General features: G+C 46.2%; 1 protein-coding gene across 1 annotated transcript in view; it reads right to left on the bottom strand.

The window, feature by feature from the left end:
* Positions 1-22458, bottom strand: part of KCTD8 (potassium channel tetramerization domain containing 8) — a 93501-nt gene extending 71043 nt beyond the window's left edge. The window contains exon 1 of the mRNA XM_054990314.1: positions 21573-22458. Within this exon, the coding sequence (XP_054846289.1) occupies positions 21573-22458 (886 nt within the window). The remainder of the gene's footprint in view (positions 1-21572) is intronic.
* Between the last annotated feature and the right edge of the window lie 402 nt (positions 22459-22860).

Genomic DNA, 22860 nt, shown 5'->3' with positions numbered 1-22860 from the left:
CCATTAATGTAAACTGGAATTGATTCTAAATTTTACCAACAGGTGCGGGTACTGTCATCGTAGCTGGCAATATTTGAACCTGATTCTCTCTAACTCACACAAGTTTATCACTAAAGTTCCCCAAGCTATCCATTATTTTATTTTGTTCCTCCAATGGGAGGAAATGAAAAGAAAGCATTAAATCTAAATCAGCACTATCAAGTATATCATTTTTCAATGAAGTGGGCATTGGCAAGCTGTTGATGATCTGAGATGGTAATTTAAAGAAATTTTATTCTGGTCAGCTAAAGGGACACTGCCAGTTTTAATTGGAGACAGGTCTATCAATGGTGGATGACAGGGCCTGTCATCCACCTGTAGTCCAGCCCTATTAAAAGACCAACAGCTTATTAACCAACAGCTTTGATGAGCCTTGAGTTTTGGTTTTACCTTTGGTCAGAAGGAAAGGCTCTATTACTGAGGTACGAAAGGATCTACTTTAAAAAATTCCAAATGAATTAAACCAGCCTCGATTGGCTTATATCAGACTAGATCTCAAATAAGATGATTTATTTTCAGAAAACCCACAGTTATTTCTCTGAGAATTAGTTCCCTGGGAGTGGCCTTTAGAGCTGTAATCTAATGCATTTAGTGATGATATCTGTGCTGTCAAAAAATTAATCTTATTTTAAATCTTCTAGAGAGTTCCAGCCATCAGCAACATCTGGGATGATAATAAACTTAAGATGTCATTCTGTTCTAATTTATCTCTTCCCTCACCATAAACACACAATTGGTTTAAAACCAAAGGCGCGGCAGTGATAGAAGCAGGGCGAGTAAATTATTATCTTGTCCCACATTTCCGCCTACATTAGTATAATCCATGAAATGGTCTTCTTGTAAAATCTGACATCTATTACTGGTATCAACCTTTAAAAAGGTCTTACAGCTTACTTTGTTTATTAGAAGGTAAATTATCTAAAATCAAATCAAAAGGAAAACCATTTTTCCTACCCATAATTAGGAGTAAATCCTAATTAAATAATAGGGTTTACTAATTATAACTATACTGACAATAAGAATAATAAAATAACTAACAAAATAACTGGCAGAAGCCCTAAAACTACAAAATGCAATCAAACTATTTACATTTTTAAGAATAAATCATTGCTCATATAAAGTGCTATCAAGTTTAAAAGCCCACTATATTTTTTTAAAAAAAAATCCTCCTCCAGAAGGAGCGCCTTTTTCAACCACAAAGCTGCAAGAGCTGGGGGGGGGGGCGGATTCTGCTTAATTATCTATTATTGAGCTCAATCCAAGAGCAAGATCAGGGCCGATTCCAGATGACTAACCTTAAGGCGCTTCATGCCGCCCTCTTCCGGATCGCGACGGGGAAAATGCGAAATATCGCGTTTCCTTGCGCGAGGAAACGCGATATTTCGCATTTTCCCCGTCGCGATCCGGAAGAGGGCGGCATGAAGCGCCTTAAGGTTAGTCATCTGGAATCGGCCCAGGACTGCAAACCAACTGACTTACAAAATCAAAATCCAACCCTGAAATGATTCATTCTCTTTTTTTTTTGAAAAGTTTTTTATTGGGTTAGAACATTATTATTTTTACATTACAATCAATTTTCCCCTAATTTTTCGTTTCTAACCCCCTCCCTTTCCCCCCCTTTTGTTGACTTCCAACAGCTTTCCCACCCTCTGTCCCTTTTCCCTTACTTCTATTAAATTCCTCTATCTAAAACAGATATACATTCTCCATTATATTAAGCAGTACATCTTTAACTCCTTTACTTATTATACACCCAAACTATACGTCTTTAGATAAACAATTTATCCCATTTTCCAGTTTTGAATATTTCTATATAAACCTATATATCATAAACCATAAAAATTTCCCACATTTAAATCAAACAATTTGATTTGTTCTCTATGTATTACTCATTTCATCTTTTTATGGTAATTCTATATAACTCCTCAGATACTCAATCAATTTAACTCTTCTGTACATTCAGTTTGGTGCATATAAATCTTGTCAAAGAAAGAAAATATTGTTAATTACTCAATCCTCATGTTTAAACCTTATCATTAATTATTCTCTATCAGTTAACCTATACATATCTATATATATCTCACAATTAATCTAACTGCTTATAAATTCACATTTCTCTTCCTCCCCCGGTAAAGTCACCCCTCTCTTTTATACTTTTATTATACGAATTATACGAATATGATTCATTCTCAAATGTCATTCCTGATCTTCCTTTGGAATCTTGAAACAGCTTTCCAGTTATTGTAGGGATCTCTAGGGTTCCTTGGCAGTTAATCCAGGATCCCTAATGAGAGAAGAATAAGTGCCACCTGGGTGATAAGCTTTCCCACCACCATCACCCTGTGATGAGGGGTACACCCTCATCTCACACGGGACAGTGCTGAGGCCCAGCATATCTGGGATTGGGAAAGAACAGGCTCACTCCTTGGGCAGCTTCTGTCATTGACGGCAGCGCCTCAGTCTTGCCTGGATTTTCATGCTATACATTTTAAATGAGTAAAACATTTAACCGATGAAGAATTTCATTCATTCCAAGAAAGAAAACATTTCATAGGGGGTTCCCCCCCCCCAGTGCTTCCCAAAATTTCTCATTTTTCCATTGCCAAAATTGGGGGGAGTCTTCAGAGGATCCCTTTCCCCTCCACACCCCATTTTCTGGGCTCTCCTCTGGCCCTCACATCTCTAGTCTCAACATCAGCAGTTTGGGGGGAGGGGTGGCTATCTGGTATCATAGAAACCATTGTTGTGAGGCAAGTTGTTCAGATATGAGCATAGTGGCAAACAGTGATATTCAACACTGCATTGGCAATGTTTTTTAATTGGGTTGATACCAATATCATCAGTCTTAATGTATATTTGGTTGATTTTCTAAAAAGAATGCTACTTTGATAGATTGATTACATTTACAGCCTGCCCGCCCTGCAAACTGGCTCAGGGCAGGTTACAGCAACAGATAGATTACAGAGTTAAACAGATAAAACAGTAAAACAATAAAATCAATCTTATATAGCAGCATGCATATCACTATCCAGATGGGGCGCCATTCCCCTTCCCTGCACACCATACATAGGGGGGAAAGAGGGCGGATGTGCGGGTTGGTAAACTCTAACTCCCAGCACATAGGGGCAGATGGACCATATGCTCCCCCCCCCCCCACTGACAGGAGACCGGCAGGGAGGCTACTTAGAATGGATCCAAGTGCTGGCCTCGACAATATGCCTGGTGGAACATCTCTGTCTTACAGGCCCGACGAAAAGATTAAGATCTTGGTGGGCCTGACTGTCTTCCGACAAGAGAGTTCCACCAGGTCAGGGCCAGGACAGAAAATGCCCTGGCCCTAGTTGAGGCCAGCCGAACCTCCCTGGGACCAGGGACCACCAGTAGGTGTTTACCTGCCGATCTAAGGGCTCTCCGGGGTACATATGGGGAGAGGCGGTCCCTCAGGTATGCTGGTCCCAGTTTGTTTAGAGCTTTATAGGTCAAGACCAAAACCTTGAACCTGATCCGGAACTCCACGGGGAGCCAATGTAGCTGCTGCACAGTAGGGGTCACATATGCCCTGAATGAAATTCCTGTCAGGACACAAGCAACAGCATTTTGGACCTGCTGCAATTTCCGGATCAAACCCAAGAAGCCCTGTGTAGAGCAAGTTACCATAATCCAATCTGGAGGTGACTGTTGCATGGATAACTTTTAAAGTTGCATGGATAACTTTAAAAGTTAAAAATGATTTAAAAAACTGTAAAATGTATCATTATTTTACAGTATATTCATCCGATCCTGGCTCTGTGTATATTGACTTGAATCAATTAATGAAAAATGCATAACTTGCTAGCAATACCCAAATTTGGCTAACTGTCTGAGCCAGGATTTGATCCCTTTGGTCAGCAGTGGATATTTTAGTGCTGAGATTTCCCAGAAGGTGAATAACCAGTGGATGGATTAGCAACCTACTGCAGTGGGGGTTGGATGCCGTGAGATAAAGAAAAGTGCTTTTGGTGTGATTAGCTGATCTGTTAGATAAATCTCAAACTGTAGAAGGCTATTCACAGACACCTTTAACACTTTGGAACAGCAGTTAATAGCGACTGAAATGACTCTGGTGTATGCAGCGGCAGGAACTACAGATTTACAAAAAAGCTTTGAAATGTTTACAGATAAGACCATGAGAAAATGCCAGATAGTAAGAAGTATAAATTAGCATGCAAGTGGAGCGTGTGCCCAATGTTGCAAATCTCTGTGAATGTGATGAACTCAAAGAAGTATTTTTTAAAAATAATGTATTTGTTGGAAATGGAATTGAAACATAATGCTGAGAGAGAGCAATCTTCAACTTCATTTGTTATGACAATGCTAGTCTGTGACGGGTTGTGATTAACAAAGTCTTTGGGAACTGTCAGCATATTAATAACAACAAATACTCAGTCGTCGCTCATCTGTTTGTAAAGAAGAATCTAGAAGAGTTTTTGCTGATGGATCATGGCAGTTTCACAGCAATACTCTCTGTGGGGGGAAAACAGTTATTTCCCCACCTAGCAAGGCATAGCAATTAGCTGTCCAGTCATGAGGGCACCACTGGAATATATTGGGCAGTGCTTAGTATTTCAGTGAATAATGCACCTTTCCTGCCCCCCTATGCTACACTATGACCCTAAAGCCTCTGCTCAGCATACCAAACAGGCAACTTTCAGAGGAGCTAAAATGGACAAGTCTCAAGCCAAAAGCATCGCGTTGATTTCTTCTTGGAGTATCCTTAGTAAAAATACTTGGGGGTAGGGGGGGGATGAAGGCATTAATGAACATGATCAGGAAAGAGGAAATGCGTGATTCCTCTTCACCTGGGCAAAGCTCACATTTTAAAAATTTGTGTGATCAAAAACCTTTAATTTTTGAATATTCCTGTGGGGAGGCAGAGAAGAACAAAGCAAGGTCACAGATGCGTCTTTCCACAGTTAGGCAAGAACTAGCATTCCTTTGTTCATTCAGAGGGAAAAATGCACACCCAAGTTTTGTTTCTGTTCTAGTCACTAACTGGTAACTCTCTTTGTCAACAGAAAAAAGACCCCTTATATTTTGGGAGTACATGCTTCTCCAAAACCTTTGATACAGCTGTAGTTCTGTATAGAGCAATGTTTCCCAATAAATAACATTTTTTGAAATACTGTGAAAAATTCCAAATATCTCTGAGATTATCACAGTTAATAAAGAGCCCCATGGCACAGAGTGGTAAGCTGCAGTACTGCAGCCCAAGCTCTGCTCACGACCAGAGTTCGATCCTGGCGGAAGCCAAGTTCAGGTAACCGGCTCAAGGTTGACTCAGCCTTCCATCCTTCCAAGGTTGGTAAAATGAGTACCCAGTTTCCTGGGGGTAAAGTGTAGATGACTGGGGAAGGCAATGGCAAACCACCCCATAACAAAAAGTCTGCCAAGGAAACGTTGTGATGTGACGTCCCCCCATGGGTCAGTAATGACTCAGTGCTTGCACAGGGGACTACCTTTACCTATCACAGTTAATAAGGTTTTGTCAGCAGCTCTTTACAAATAAATGTTCTTTAAAATAATTTAGCAGTAATTGAATTGCATTCCTGGCATCAACTTTTTCTAGCCTGTAAATATTTTCCTCAGGAAAGCAGTTCCTCAAACGAGAGCATAACAGCCTTATGTAGAATTGTATTATATTTTTTTTAAGATTAAGATAGTTCTACTCAGTTTGGTTTTATAGATTCTTTACCAACCATGCAATCCTAAAGAAGTACACCCTTCTAAGACCTCTGAAGTCAAAAGGATATCACTCTACTTAGCATTGCAAGTAAATCATTTAAAATTACTCAACTTCCTAGTTAGTGTTAAGGACAAGTAATGCTTAACACCCCTTCTAGTCTGTTTCTGAATCATTTTGACCCAGTCACAGTGACGGATATTGACAGAATTTTAGCATCTGTGAAGGCCACTACTAGGACTCCGGATCTTTGCCCATCCTGGCTACTAGAATCTTGTAAAGACCACATAAAGGAATTCTTGATGTCTATCAGTCACTAACTCAAGGCATCTTCCCTCGACCTCTCAAAGAGACAGTCAGCCACTTGCTACTTAAAAAAACGATCCTTAGACAAAAATTATATAACCAATCATCACCCAGTCTCTAATCTAGCCTTTCTGACCAAAGTCATTGAGAGAGCAGTAGCTGACCAACTCCAGGCCTTCCTGGACAACTCTGGAGCTTTAGATCCTTTTCAGTCTGGTTTTAGGCCAGGTTATGGGACAGAGACAGCTCTGGTGGCTCTAGTGGATCTCCTCCGCCTGAATGCAGACAAAGGCCAAACTTCATTGTTGCTCCTCCTGGATCTATCTGCAGCCTTCCACACACTAGACCATGCCACCCTGCCAAAGCATTTAGAGGCAGGAGTAGGTATCAGTGGAGCCAGGTTGGTGTAGTGGTTAAGAGTGCGGGACTTTAACCTGGGTCGAATCCACATTACTCATTCTAAGTCGCATGTTCCCCACATTCCCCACGCAATCCCAAGTGCCGGTCACATTACCTCATTAAACAGACGCATTTCATTCGCATTTCTCCAGAATATGTGGTCACAGGTTTTCAACGGGAGTTTCACGGTGGCCGTGAACGGGCCAATGCACAATTTACGTGGTTTTTTTAAAAACCACCCCCCTTCCTGTCTCTCCGGCCGTTCTGAGAGTTCCTATTGGCTGATTCAACTTGCAAGTGCTCCGTAGTCTGCAAAAGACTGTTTTTGACTTCATAACATTGAATTTATTGATTATGCTGTTTCTGAATCAAATCTGGTAGTTTGAAAAATCATTTTGGGGTGAATCCATCCTCAGAACGGACTCACGAAACTTCCTTTTTAACCGTTTTTTATTTTTTTAATTTTGCATTACTGTAATATCGAAATTATGGTGAATCAATCATTCGAAATAAAGAAAACAGAGCAGGACCTCCATCACTCCTCCATGTTTCCCCCAAGTTATAATCGATCCCCAATGACATTTTACTTTTCCTCGAAAACTGTCAGGGATGATGTTCTATAACCTCACACAAGGAAAATGGGGCGCGAGACATGCGGGCACACTGGCTATTGGGAACATAATGACACTCCAAGGTAGTGAAACTTCAGTAAAATTCAAGCACTGAACTGTCCTGCATAGGAAATGCCCACGAAAGCTTCCCACATGCTTCCGAATTTCCAAAAAAGAAACGGGAGAGAGCCATCAGTGCTGTCAGTGGGGGAAAGAGAGGCATCATTATCTTCAAAGATGTTTCTTTATAAGGCAAGATGGAAATAACGGAAAAGTGCGCTCAAAAAAAATTTAAAAAATGGGCGGGAAAAAAAGGTCCCACCCCAAAAAGCGGTTTTCGAGCGGCCGTGTGACCAGAGGGACGCGTGAGAAAGACGGATTGGAAGCAGGAATGTGAACGAAGAGGAAAAAATCGCGGATTGGAGGCAAACGGAAGATATCCGATAAACATGCGGGTAATGGGTGAATGTGGATTCGACCCTGGAGAGCCGGGTTTGATTCCCCACTCCTCCACTTGAAGCCAGCTGGGTGGCCTTAGGCTAGTCACAGTTCTCTGGAGCTCTCTCAGCACCACCCACCTCACAGGGTGTTTGTTGTAGGGATAATAATAACATACTTTGTAAACCATTCTGAGTGGGCATTTTGTCCTGAAGGGCAGTATATAAATCAAATGTTATTATCAGGGCTTTTTTTCTGGGAAAAGAGGTGGTGGAACTCAGTGGGTTGCCCTTGGAAAAAATGGTCACATGGCTGGTGGCCCCGCCCCCGATCTCCAGACAGAGGGGGAGTTTAGATTGCCCTCCGCGCTGCTCATCGGCGTGGAGGGCAATCTAAACTCCCCTCTGTCTAGAGATCAGGGGGCGGGGCCACCAGCCATGTGACCATTTTCAAGAGGTTCTGGAACTCTGTTCCACTGCGTTCCAGCTGAAAAAAAGCCCTGGTTATTATTATTATTGTTAAGTGCCTTGGACTGAAAAGGTTGCTAACTTGAGACCAGCTACCTACAGTGTGTAAATTCTCTTGTGGGGTGCAATCTTATCTCTGATGTTATTTAACCTCTATGTAAAGCCCTGCAGTTGGGCAAAATCAACAGCTCAGTGAATGTCCTAACTGTTGATTGTATTGTATTTTCACTTGCACTGTGTAATCCGCCTTGGATCTCCGTGAGAATGGCAGATTATAAATTAATAATAATAATAAGTTTGCTCTACCCCATGTTTTCAGGATAAGCATCCTAGGACTCTTCTACAGTTGCATATTAAGGAAATAAATGTATTCAAGTTCCTAAAGAAAGCTGGATCAGTGTACTTATTAGAGCAGGGGTTTGCAGTCTCAGTTGAGGCATTGGCACTTATAGAATTGTTTAAGTAGGCGAGGTGTGTGCCAACACAAAATGGCTGCCATGGAAGCTAGGTCAATGACCAAGTGGTTGCCATAGGAGCAAATCACAAAAAGTAACAAGGGTACAAGTAAAGCATCCTCCTTTGACAGAGGCCGCTGTTTCGGAAGAGGCAATCCAAGCAGACACGTAGGCAATGATTCCTGGGTTCTTCTGAATTCCTCCTGCCCCAGTGAGGTAGAGTAAAGCTAATACAAGCTATTTGCTTTGGGGGAGCGACGCTTTCTGAATAAACGAATGGGTGTCAGGAAATACACGGGTGAGTACCATGGTGGGGATCAATGGTTAGAGATTCAGATTAGAACTTGGGGGACCCGAGTTAAAATCAGCCATTATGTTCTCCGGATAACCCTGGGCATGTCACACATTCTCTCAGCCTAGTCTACATCACAAGTCTAGTATCATGTCAAATGAAGAAGAAGAACTATGTATGCTGCCCTGAACTTGCTGGAGGAAGGCTTAGATAAAATTGTACCGTATAAAGAGTTCCAGATAAAAGAAACGATTTTCACTCAGTTGTCACAATTTCTATATCCAGCTATCTAGAGAATTTTGATTTCCAAGTGGAAAACAAAACATGATTTTTTTTTTAAAAAAAAGGATTTTAAAAGAACCCAGAAAATGTTTAAAGGATCTTTTTATGTAGTTATTAAAGAGTGCTTCAAAGCATCATAGGTCAAACTGGGAAAGGACAATTTTCTCAGATGTTAAAAGTAAAATCTATTAATTAGGCCCCTTGAAGGAGAAAGCATACTAATATGCATGTAGAATACAGGATTGCTTCCACAATAATAAGTGTATACTACGAAATGCAAAGAGATTAAGAGAAGCTCAAAATGTAAATTATACCCATTCTCCAAGAAGCTGACCCTTCAGTCAGAGTCCACGGCCACTACAAAGTATGCAAAGTTACTCTCCCTCCTTTTCAATTGTAAAAATTGAATTGTTGATTTTGTAAACACAGTACCAGGCATGTTAGTAATATTTGATTTTGCAACTTGCTAATATGCAGCACTGCAGAGAGAGCATGTTTGAAGGCACATAATGTAATTTTACATGGAGTTGAAAAAGAGTTTTATGGGTAACATAGATAAGCAAAAACACAAATGAGTTCTAGATCAAATGATCCAGAAGAGTTAGCCGCGTTAGTCTGTAGTAGCAAAATAGTGAAGAGTCCAGCAGCACCTCTAAGACTAACCAATCAAGAGCCACAGCTCTCTTCATTAGATGCATAGATCAAATGAAACCTGAATTCTCCCTACAAGCCAAAAGGACAAAATTGAGACTTTCATACTTTGGACACATCATGAGAAGGCAAGACTCGCTGGGAAAGACACAATAATGTTATGATAAATTGAAGGAAGTGGGAGAAGAGGAAGATCCAACATGAGATTACTCGACTCAATAAAGGAAGCCATGGACTTCTGTTTGCAAGACATGAGCAAGGCCAACAATGATAGGATGTTTTGGAGGTCATTAATTCATAGGGTCGTCATAAGTTGGAAGTGACTTGATAGCACTTAATACATGTAAACACACACACCTGTAGCAAAACTGGCACAGTCTTGAAAGCTACCTTGATGGGGAAAGTGTTTTTGAGCTCCTAGGCCAAAAATACGCATTTGTGGTTGACATGTATATGCTTTACATTTTTACGGGAAAGGTACCCAGAGTTTCTCTACAGAGCATAAATGTGGTATTTTCCTGTGTGTGCACTACAGGTTTATACAGTGTGTCAGGGCTTGTGGCAGCCGCCGCTGGGCGGGGTGCCGGGTGGTCTGCTCCTGATGTCAAAGGGGTGCCAGAGGGATGCTGCAGGACCCTGCTCTGTGGAAGGAGGGGTGGTATACATCACCCAGACTCCCTTTCAATCCACTCACTGGTCTGCTCAACTAGCGCCACTGATGATCTCTGCCATCTCCTCCTCCATCCACTCTCCTCCTTGCCTTCGTTCTCGCTCTGTTCCGCTCCAGCTCCACTCCATTACTCCTTACTCACACCCACCACCCCAGTGCTCTTCCAAGCCATCCTTTATAGGGTTTTCTCTCCCCGCCCCACCCTCCTTGCAGGCTCCACCTGCCAGGCCACGCCCCCTCCCTGGCCTCCCAGCACTGTTCTGGGTTGCCTCAAGCCGTTGCAGCTGGGGTAGCTGGTTTGGCTGCATACGTCAGCAACAGCTGTGTCTTGTTGGCTGGTTGCCAGGCCTCTCTGGCTGAGCTGGTTGCTGAAGGCAGGCCCAGCTGTGGCCCCTTGGCTGGCTGCCCAGCTTCTCCAGCCAAATGCCTCCAGCAGCTCCACCTGGAGGGGCTTTGCTCTTCGCATCTCCTGAGCCAGGTTACTGTCTTCTAGCTGAGGTGTAGGCTGGGGCGTGGCTCTGAGCTGTTGTGGCTGCTTCTCCTCCTTGGCTGGTAAGGGCTCTGTTTGGGCAGCTGCTGGGTCCCTATTCCCCCTGCCTTTGCCTTCTCCCTCTGCTCTGCTTAGCCCCCTATCCTCCGCCTGGAGGGTGGGACTAACTGGCCTCTCCCTGCCCCTTCTAGCCCTCTGAGGCTTTGGACCTTTGCCCCTTTCCCCTGGTGTAGGCAGGTTCTGGCCCTGGTTGCTGGCTGGGGGAGCAGGACAGCTGTCTCCCAGCTGCCTCCCATTGCTTCCTCCCGGCGAGGCCGGGGGCTGTGCCTCAGACCCCGACACAGTGAGCCTGAGTATACTCTCCTTAAAAATGTGAAGCATATGCATGCTTTTTGAAACAATCCAGTGGAAAGTTTAAAATAAGCAATATGGTGCCCTAGACAAAAAGGGCTCTTAGGTTAAAAGGATACGCTTACCTTGCTTGAGAAGCAATTTCCACCTGTTAAATACAAACAAAGCATGCCTGCTAACAAGCTTCCCCACAGCAATAATCTTGGTGGGTGTCAGTTTCCTACATCCTTTCTTCCACTGCTCTTCACAACCCCCAAATCCCCCAATTCCTAACCCAGGATTAATGCTGCTTTTCAATATTATGGGAAGCATAACAGTAGTGAGAATCCTTCAACGAACTGCAAACTGGATTAGAAATCTGCTAGAGCTTTCTGAATGTGAAAGACCACAATGGCAGGGGGAAGTTTCATAAGCGAACTTCTCTCCGTGAGCTTGTGTTTCCGGTCACATTCTTGGCCAGCAAAACCCTGTTAAGACTGGTAAGGCTGTAGCAGCCTCTTCCATTTACAAGAAGATGGTCAAAGATGAACCTTCACAAAGGGATACACACACAAAAAAGGAAGGCAAAAGAAAAAATATCCAGGGTGTTTACCTGGTAAACTTATATACTACTTTCTTACTGCTTTCTTCCAAGGAGCTAAGAGCTGCTGACATGAGGTTCTCCCATGATCTCCTAACCAGGCAGCGTTCTGGGTTGGGGTCCCCTATTTTGCCTTGAGGTATATTATATGACAATCACAGCCACGTGCCCTTTTGTAGAAAAAGTCTAGCTGATTACACAAATGAACTCATTAAATTAAGTGAATTTGAAACTCATCTGTCAGCTCGAATGATCAGTCTTGTGCTTAACAATTTGACATTCATGAATCTGAAATATTTTTCCAACCTTGGCTGTCACTTTTAAAATGCAAATGAACTGGAAAACTAAAAGAAAATTTAATAGTATCTCTTCCAGCTCTAGTACTACCACCTTAAAGAACAGTATTTAAACATAAAACGAGTAGTAGGTGATTTCAGTTTAAATAAGGATCTTAATATTCAAGGTTGGGTGAAACCGATCCCTGCATTTCCATAGAGCTCTCAACTTTCCTTCTTGGATACACATGGAAACTCTACACAGTGTCTCATATGTTGTTGCTTTTAGAAACTATGAGCGTAAGCAAGTTCCATATCCATATCCAAATATGGATGTCATCTACTTCTTCCAATGGGATTCCAATCTCCAACAGCATTTCCGTACTTAAACCCACCCAGCTAGGTTGTTAGGGATGGGGGAGAGCAAAGTGAATCAATTGGTATCATCACTAGTTAAATTGTGGTTTATGTCACTATGAAAAGAGGTCACTTTCTATAATTTAAAAACAAATTTCCCATTTTGAAATTTATGTATTTCTTGGACAAGTATCCATACCCTCACGGCTTTTGCACTAAAGAACTATAAAATCTGGATGGAGACAAGTGATTTGTTTTGTGGCGCGTTAAAGAGTAACAAATTTACTGCGGCATAGCTCTCACAAACCAGACCCATTTCACCAGATGTTAAAGATTTATTCCCAGAGCGCCAAACAGCAGAAATTCTTTGGAAGGGGAGAGTTATTATTACAAATAATGGTCAGAAGGTCCATTTCCCAAGACAAGGTACATACACTGCACTACAGAAGACAGATCAAATCACAATCCAGGTCAAAAAAAGTAATCAATCTGCTCAGAGATGATGTAGACACACCGAACTGTTGATGAATTGGCAAGGTAGAACAGATCCCAACTGAGAATCAGAAACATGGATTTTGAGGTGGAATAACGGAAGTGAGAAGCAGCATTTTGTAGGGAGGCATTTCCAGGAAAAACACAGAAGCAAAGAACAAGAAAACCTCCAGATGGCTGAGGGCTCCTGAGCAGGAGGAATGTCTATTACATAAAGAATTGTACTGGAATACAGAAGCAAAGAGGAGAGCAACGTGATGTAATACTTTGAAGGCGAGGCTGAGGCATCTGTGCAGAATCCAAGAGTAGTCGAAGAAGCCGGGAAGAGGTGGTACTGCGTGGCCAGCACATGAGAGGGCTGAACGGTTCTGATCAGGGCTTTTTTTCTGGGAAAAGAGGGGGTGGAACTCAGTGGGTTGCCCTCGGAGAAAATGGTCACATGGCTGGTGGCCTTGCCCTCTGATCTCCAGACAGAGGGGAGTTGAGATTGCCCTCCGCACCACTCGGCAGCGCAGAGGGCAATCTCAACACCCCTCTGTCTGGAGATCAGGGGGCGGGGCCACCAGCCATGTGACCATTTTCAAGAGGTTCCGGAACTCCGTTCCCCCGCGTTCCCCCTGAAAAAAAGCCCTGGTTCTGATCAAGAAACGTGAGAGTCCTGAGGTTAAGCAGCCAGGAGCCAGAAAGAAGGTTGCAGTTGTCAAGGCAAGACCTTTGCCAAGGAGGCAAAAAAGGAAGGGCCGTATTTTCGCAGTTTTGTCAAGGGAGAAATGACATGACTTGGTGAATACGTGAAACAAGAGAGAACAAAGCTAAAGCCAAGGTTTCCAGCCTTTTATAAAGGGTGGCTTACAGAGAGAGACGAGAAGTTCAGTCACATATATTGAGATATACAAGTGGAAATATTAGACAGGCCATTGGAGATGTGGGATCGGATGGAGGGGGAGTTAAGTATTGTCAGCATACAGGTGAAACTAAAAGCCACTGGATTTGATAAGGTCACTTAAGGACACTGTGTAAGGAGAGAATTAAGGAAGGAAAAGGACAAATCTCTGGAGGACCCCAGTGGAGAAGGGGAAAGCACACAAAGAGCTTCCCCCTTGTGAAATCATTAAACAGAATAAAGCCCCAAAGAATCACACATTACCTGCACCGAAAGCCTACCCACAAAGCTGTCTTGCGCCTCTTCTAAAAGCCATCTGACTCCCACCAGGAGGCCATTCCACAATATAGGGGCCATCACAGAGAAAGTCTATGGCCGCAGAAATGTATGAAGTATAGTACAGGAGTGGTCAACTGTGTCAAAATTCAGCTGAAAGAGACAGAAAGATGAAAACAGAATAGAAACCTTTGAAGTTGGAAGTGAGGCGGCAAAAGCTGCGTCGACGGAGTGCAGAAGGTGAAAGCCAGATTATAAACATTCAAGAGAAGAGTCAGAGAAGAGTTGAAATATGTGCAGTTAAGTAGCACATTCTAAGAGTTTGGAGGCACGGAGTAAAAAAGGAAATTCAACAACAGATGGAGAGGAAGTGAGAATCGAGGGTGGCTTTCTAGAGCAAGGAACAGGAGTGAGTCGGAGTGTAGAAGGAGCCAGAGGAGAGCAACGAATTATCTATGATGGAGAGAATGGCAAAGAGAACAGGATGAAGAGCAGGATCAAAGGAACATGTGAAGAGGGTGGAGGAAGCCAACGGGTTAGTCAGTAGTGGGAAGGGAATACAGACAGAAGCTGGAATTGGCAGTTGCGAAGGACGTCAACCATCCCCACTACAGGAACGGGGGGAAACGAAAGAACTGAGGGGTGTGTAAGGCAAAGAAGTGGGATAAACAGGGCAACAAATGGTAAGAGAAGCAGAAATATTCTGCATTGAAAGAGTGGACAACCTGGAGCAGAGAGGAAGGAGTGGGGAGGCACTGGGCAAGGGGCTGAAGGTTCCTAGAGTTGGTGTGGATCAAAAAAGTGTGAAATCCTTTCTGGCTTAGCCGGGATGATGGCAAATGAAGAGGAGACCATGGATTTATAACGGACAGGAGCCAATTAATTTATTTGCTCTAGCTGTATGACATGAATCAAAGAAGGGGCCCAGGCAGGGCCAGCTCCAGTGTCACCGGCACCTAAGGCAGCTTAAGGGATGCTGCTGCATGCGCGCGTGTGCGCACACGTGCCAGACTGCATGACACCGGACTGTGTGACAACTGGAAGACTGTGGAGTGGACTATAGAGCCGTTCAGTGGATAGGGAACTGGTTAGAGGACCGCACTCAAAGACTGGTGGTCAACGGCATTTCATCAGAGTGGAGGGAGGTGTCCAGTGGGGTGCCGCATGGCTCGGTCAAGTGGGGTGCCGCAAGTCAAACACCTAAGAAGATAGAATTAAAATTCAACAAGACCTGAATACTCTGGAGAAGTGGGCAGCTGTGAATAGGATGCGATTCAACAAAGACAGTATTACACAGTATTACATCTGGGCCACAAAAATGGGAAACACAAATACTGGATGGGGGATACACTTCTGGGCAGTAGTGTATGCGAAAGAGATCTTGGGGTAAGAGTGGACGGTAAACTAAATATGAGCAGTCAGTGTGATGCGGTGGCAAAAAAGGCTAATTCAATCTTGGGTTGTATCAAAGGGGCCATAGCGTCGAAATCGCAGGAGGTCATAGCCCCTCTCTATACTGCCTTGGTCAGGCCACACCTGGAGTATTGTGTGCAGTTCTGGAGGCCTCACTTCAAAAAGGATATGGACAAAATTGAGAGCATGCAGAAGAGAGCGACGAGGATAATCAGGGCTCTGGAGACTGAGCCCTACAAGGAAAGGCTGATGGCCTTGGGAATGTTTAGTTTGGAGAAGAGGAGGTTGAGGGGGGACATGATTGCTCTCTTTAAATATTTGAAAGGCTGTCATTTGGAGGAGGGCAAGGAGCTGTTCCAGTTGGCAGCAGAGGGTAGGACTCGAAGCAATGGGCTTAAATTACATGCACGAAGGTACCGGCTGGATATTAGGAAAAACTTTTTCACGGTCAGAGTAGTTCAAAGGTGGAATCAGCTGCCTAGGGAGGTGGTGAGCTCCCCCTCACTGGCAGTTTTCAAGAAGAGGCCTGATGAATACTTGTCAGAGATGCTTTAGGCTGATCCTGCACTGGGCAGGGGGTTGGACTAGAAGGTCTGTATGGCCCCTTCCAACTCTATGATTCTATGATTCTATGACCATCACACAGGGCTGGGTGCGCGCATGGTGGGGGGGGGTCTTCCAGCCCTCCCGTTCAGTTGCTCTGCGGGCCAGGCGCAGCCGGCCACCCTGGCCACCAGCTGTGCCTGGCCCGCAGAGCAACTGAAGGGGAGGCTGCGCGCTCAGCTGCCCCACGCTGCCGCCACCAGCACACACTCCTGGACAGGTGCAGCAGCTGCAGGCCAGGCGTGGCAGGCGGCCAAGGCAGCGCGTGGCGGCGTGCATCCTCCCAGCCCTCTGGCTCAGATGCTCCGTGCACCACCCCGGCTGCCTGCCGCACCTGGCCTGCAACTATGTTCTGGTGGCGGCAGCGGCACAGAGCAACTGGCCAGGAGGGCTGGGAGGCTGCCTGCTCAGTGGCCCCACGCTGCTGCCGCCAGCATGTGCTCCTGGCCGGGCGCAGCAGCATGGGGCAATTGAGCTCCATGGCGCGCCCCTCTGCCCCCAGGCTGGCGCCCCTTCTGGTGCCTTAGCACCCGAGGCAGCTGCAGGGCCGACCTCAATGGATAGGCTGGCCCTGGGGCCAGGTCTAAGGATGAGAGGGGTGAATGGTTCATTGGGAGACTGAGTGGAAGGCAGAAACTGCAGAGTCTTAAGAGGACACAGCAGTGAGAAGAGACGGTCACCAAATCAATGGTCTGCAGATCATGGAAGGAACAAGAGACATTTATGAGAAAAGTAGACTTTGTGTCTACTTTTTTCCAAGTGGAGCACAAGCGAACAGGGAGGAATACATGTGGGTCTGTTCACTTGCCATTCAAGCGTACTTCGTCACTTCTAGCTTGGCCCTCAGTCACCAAAACTTTGGAACTCCCTCCCAAGGGAAATTTGTCTGTCTCTCTTGTTTGTCTTCCACCCGCAGGTGAAGCTTTTGTTTGGTTTGGTGTTCGCTCACTAACTCCTATAAGGCCTCCTTCCTGTTGTGTTTATATACATATATGCATTTATAAGTTTTATTTGTTTTAATTTTTTTACATATATTTGTATTTTTAATGCTGTTTTAATGTTTGGAATGGTTTGATGTTCGCCACCTTGGACACCTTGAGTTGGGTAGCATGGAAATATTTTATATAAATAAATAAACAGGGATGGGATGAAATGCAGAATTGGGCAGGGAGGTGCAGTCTGAGCTTCTGAGATCTGACGAGAACAGGCTAGCCTGGGCCATCCAGGTCAAGGCATTAAAAACCCTACGCAAGTCTATTCAATGGGTCTTACTCCTAGGAACAGTATTCGTAAGATGGCGGTGCAAGTTTAGTTCCCGAGTTCTCCTGAAAGATGGGTCGATGATGATGGAAGGTGGGAGTGATTGAGCAGCCAAAAAGGAGAGGGGGCGGGGGGAGAAAGCCAGCAGTAGAAGCAAGGTCAGGCAGCCACACCTACTTGTGGGATCCAGTTGCTGGGCACAATAGCATTTCCCATGAGATGGAAAGTAGATATCCAAACTTTTGATTGGTGCAGTCACAAATATTCACAATCTGAGAACGGAACATTTTATGGAGCTCAGCTGGAGAACATACACAGGAGCACGAACTGGAGTAACTGGATGTGCCTGATGAGACACAGGCAGGCAGCGGCTAGATCCTGACATCCCTCATGGCTCGCAAGCGTCTCAGTTCAGTGGACTTCTCAACGGAGGAAGAACCACCGAAAACGTTAATGGAGACTTAAGACTTTCCGTGTTCTTTCCTTTACACACCAAAAGCGATGGCTTTGACAGACGGTTGCAATTTGGTTTTGTTTGTAACAAACTTGTATTTCCTTTTTTTAAAAAAAAAACAAAACAAAAACAGTGCTGCTTAATATAAATGAAATTAAAATAATCCAGTTTAGCTAACTGGGGAAAGGGAAGGGAGTGCCTTCTCCTCTTCCTACTTCCCAGTGACAGTGAAAGGAGAGAGGGTGCGATTCTACATGATGACAAGAGCAAGCAGGATTTAATTCACTTGACTAGATGTTAGTGCTGAATAAGCATTCATAGGATCAGGCTGCAAAATACAATGAATCCATTAACTCTGAAACTGAAAGGGAGGAGAATGCTCACATCAAGAGGAATGAGGGCCATCCATCATCATCACCACCACCACTGTGTTTATATACTGCTCTTCTAGACAGATTAGTGCCCCACCCAGAGTGGTGAACAAGATTAGTGTTATTATTATCCCCACAATACAGCTGGGGAGCCGGGGCTGAGAGGAGGGGCTTGCCCAAGGCCACCTACCGAGCTCATGGCAGTAGCAGGATTCGAACCAGTAGAGTGCTGACACGCAGCTGAACCACTTAACCACTGCGCTATAGCAGCTTTTATTTGAGACTGCAGGTCACTCCCAGTCAGCCAACCCCATGGAGTAGCATAACATCTGTGGCGTGCCCTGGGGTACAATGCAATTGATGGTATGTACTAATCTGACCCATTTGTTTCAAAAGAGAAGATGTACAGGTACAAAACTTTATCACTGTATGCAATGAGATCTAGCAGTGCCTATCTTGGGCTGGATTGTGAATTAAAGGCTGCAATCCTTTCCTGGGAGTAAGTTCCATTAAATAAAATGGCCCACTTGAGGTTCTGAGCTCCCAAAGTGTCCGAGAAGTGAGGGTAGCGCCAACACTTCTGGGAGAGCAATCCTGCCCCTGAAAGGACAAGACCTTCGCCAACTCAATGAAGAGAAGTGAAATGAGATTCTTAAGTAGATTATTTATTTAAAAGCATCGAAGGCCCCAAATGTTAAACCGAAGTCTAGTGGACTGTGACTCTTGTCCAATGCAAGAGGGACAATTTATAATCCATTCACTGAACTGTCAGGCCCACAGCAGCCTTGTATGGGTCAATTACCACCCAAAGCCTTTTAAATACTTTCAAAAGACCAGAAGTGGAACGACCTACAAAAAAGCTTATTCTACATATGGCAGCTGCCACGTGCCAAGGGCCGGCAGCTGGCACGTGCAGCAACCTCAAGTGGGCCATAAGCATTATAGTTTAGTGAACTGGCCCTCAGTTTCTGCTTAAAAGGGCAATCACTGTGAAAATACTTATATTATTTCCCATTGTATTTGTCTGAATGCAAAGCAGGACATTGCATCCACTACCTAGTTATATAGCCATTGTCTTCAACTACTCCAATTTGTTCCATCCACGCTTTCCTTCACTGCAAAGGGGCATGCACACAAACTTGAAAATTTATTCTCTCGTGTACAGGGCTTAAACTCATCCAAACACATTTTTAAAAGATTTAAAGCTTCCTGAGGCTTGGGACAAAACAATCTCTGCCAAGTGATGTTTTCATCTTGAATCCAGCTGCGTTTTCATTCGCCTGAATCATTCTCTAATTACTGTCCAACAAAGCATGTACTTGGCAAGACGGAAGGATGCTTTCTAGAAACTCACATCCACAGTTTATTTTTCCATTTGCGAAGTTCTGAAATGTGTAAGCTTGTGCATACCTTAGTTATTTAAGGCCTTCATTGAAGCTGGGGGAGGGGGGCAGACCTTTTTAATAGTCCTTGGAAAGCTGAGACTCTTGCTGTTCTGCTTTTCACTGAAACATGTCCAGATGGAGTCTGTTTACTTTGCAGTTAATGAGAATGGAAGGAAATGTAGTGATAAAATATTTAAAACCTTCCCTTATTCCTAGTATCACCTACTTTAATCTTATGCAAAGCTTCTCTGCAGCGAACCCTAGGAAATCCACAAAACCCAGTGGTATCACCCTCTAGCCTTTTACAGAGAGAATTTCAGCAAACTGCAATTGTTTGGGCTTCAGATGGTTTGGGCAAGGAAAAGAAATCCATGTTTTTCACACAGAAAACATCACAATCTTCCCATGTAAAATTTCAATGTCTTGATATTCACAGTACAGAAGTCTCAACAATAATCAGTAGCAACAAAACCCACTGTCCTAACTACTAACTTTCGAAATTAAGCACTTCTGGGAATCAAGTGGGATGTCATGTCCATCCCACTTGTAGGACCCTCAGGGATTGGCCACGGTTAGAAAAGGATATTATTTAAAAAATCCCTACTATGCTACTGAGACGAGTAAAACTTGACAGGAGACACCCCCCCCCCCCGGATTGAATGCCAGTTCACACCTGCACGTATATTACTAGCCCAATGCAGCATCAAGTGACGACAGGCATGTGTGAATCAGTCCAAGATTAACCACCAGAGAGAAAACTTTTTTTACCATCATCAAATAATTCCAGCAGTATCTCAAAATGGACAAAGTTTGCACATCCAACTAAGGATTTTCAACATTAGTGAATACCAAGTGATGAACATGCATGTATGAAATAAACGCATTCAGAAAAAGAAATGCTGACCTGAATAACGTTTTAAAAAACACCCCAAAACACCTCCCCAACTCATATTTGCTTCCCCCAGGATTTTCACCACCTAGAACCAAAACACGTCACCTGGCGTGTCAGAATGCTGGACGCAAAGACTGGGTGTTATCTGAACCAAAAGGGGACTATACTTTAGAAACTTGTGGCTTAGGGGAGTGTTCCTTTGTTCCCATCAGCAGCACATTTTAAAAATCAAAATTAAATAAAATGTTCATAGACTTAGCAGCTACTAGTAAGTTATAACTTATTTAATGTACTGTTACCCAGAGACATTGGCAAATTTCAGCTTTCCTGCAACGTGCATGAGCTGAAATAAATTAACAAAATGGTTGTTTTTTCACTCAGTCTTTTATATGCTCAACTGCTAGCAAGCTCCAGACACCCCAATGCCAAGTTCTTAAAAGGCCAAAATTCATTCTTGGGACTTGAGAAAACAGCAAGTTAGAAGCAATGCAACCCACTTTCTTCTACCCACTAACATTCAAATAAGTTTCAAATAAGTCCCTGGCTCCTGATCTACAGTTTTTCTCAGACTCTGAAAAGCCAGCGTTTTATGTGTTCTGATACAGAGCCCTCCGTTTCTTCCAGAATGGCTCTTTTTGCTTTAGCAGCCAAGAAGATCAGAGCAAACTGTCTTGGCAAGAATGTTTCTAACTGAAGTTGAATAAGACCTGAGGTTCCAGATTTTAATCTCGTCTGTTTGTAAATATGTTTTAAATGTTTTGATGTCCCTAACATGTTTTAATTGCAAAGGCCAACTGCTGTGTACAATAAACCTGACCGGACTTGACATTAGAAACTGCTGGGAACTAACCCTACCCAGCCATCCCCTCGATCCTGCTTGTAGGAATCCCCGAAGCGGGGGCGGGGGGGGGGCTGCTGGAAAGAGAAAGTTGGACGGCTCGGGTCTTTGGCCAGAGCCAGCAGGGCTGTGCTTCCGGCTTTACACCGTGCCTGGGCAGAAACTTTTCCTCCAACCCCCCGCACGTGGAAGTTTAGCTTCTCAGGGAGGCTCAGAGCCCACAGCCAAGCCCCCTTCGGAATCCTGACGCGACGTCACCGCCCAGCCTTGCCAAGCCGGGTCTCTTGTATCTCCCGCCCTCCCGCCCTCCCGGCGGGACCTACGGTAGAAGATGTACTCGGTGTAGCTGCTCCAGCTCCTGTCCTCCCGGGACTGGCCGAGGAGGGCGGCGCCGCCGGCGGAGTTGCAGGCGACCATGTGGAAGCCGGCCTCGGAGAGGCGGTCGAAGGCCTGCTCCAGGTGGGTGAACTTCAGGTAGAAGCGGGAGGTGTACTTCTCGGGCGGCCGCTCCGGGTCGCGGCTCTCGTTGAGCGCCTCGCCGAAGATCTCCTGCGCCAGGGCCACGCGGCCGCACACGGCGATGCGCGCCACGCGGCGGAACTTGCCCTCGGCCGAGGCGTCGCGCCCGGCGGCGGCGGCGGCGGGGTGGGCGGCGGCGGCGCGGCAGCCCAGCGTGAGGAAGCCGGCGCGCTTCTCGCCGGCGCGCGGGGGCCGCAGCAGCGGCGGCGGCGGCGGGTCGTCGTCGCCGGCGCCGGCGCCGGGCGAGGCGGCGTCGTCCGGGTCGCTGGGGCAGCCCTCGTCGGGCAGCGAGCCGCGCTTGGGGCCGCGCGGGGCGAGCAGCTGGGCCAGCTCGGCCAGCTGGAAGAACTCGGCCTCGCGCCGCAGCCGCTCCTGCTCCGGGAAGCGCTCGGGCAGCGCCAGCTGCCGGTCGCGCAGGTAGTCCAGCACGTACCTGAAGAGGAAGCCGTCGCGGTCGATGAAGAAGCGCGCCCGGCTGTCCCGCGCCAGCTCCCGCGGGCCGCCGCGGCGGGGCGCGAACATGCGGGCCAGGGCGCTGTCCGGCACGCTCAGCAGCGTCGCGTGCCGGGTCACGTACACCTGCCCGCCCACGTTCAGCTCCACCACCTCCGGGAAGCCGCCCTCCGCCGAGCAGGCGCCCACGGCGCTGATGGGCAGCACGCCGCCCGCCCCGCTCTCCGGCAGCGCCATGCCCGCGCCCGGCCCGCCGGCGGGACTCGGCGGCGCCCTTCGCCTCGGCCCGGCCGGCGGCCCTCGGAGGGCTGCGCTGGCGGCACCCGCGACGTCCCCGGCGCTCTGCCCGGCTCAGCTCCGGCGCGCTGCCCCGCCCCGAGCCCCGCCGGCCGCCTCTGGCTCCGCCCTCCGCCGCCTGCGCCGCTCCTCGCTCTGCGGCGCGGCGGCCTGGCGGGGACGCCCCGGGAGGGGCTCCCGGCTGCGCCTCCCTCCCGCCGAGCCGCCCGAAAGTCGCGCTGCCGTCGCGGCCGGCCAGGAGCTGCAGCGGCCCGGCGGGGGACGGGGCCGCGGGGGGGCGAGTTGGCCGGTGCGGAGCGCGCGCTTGCAGGCGGGGGTCCCGGCGCCCTCGAGCCGAAGGGA

Source organism: Eublepharis macularius, chromosome 10 (assembly GCF_028583425.1).
Source record: "Eublepharis macularius isolate TG4126 chromosome 10, MPM_Emac_v1.0, whole genome shotgun sequence".
In the NCBI taxonomy this organism is placed as follows: Eukaryota; Metazoa; Chordata; class Lepidosauria; order Squamata; family Eublepharidae; genus Eublepharis; species Eublepharis macularius.
The sequence above is the reverse complement of the archived record's forward strand: the minus strand, read 5'-3'. Positions and strand labels throughout refer to the sequence as shown.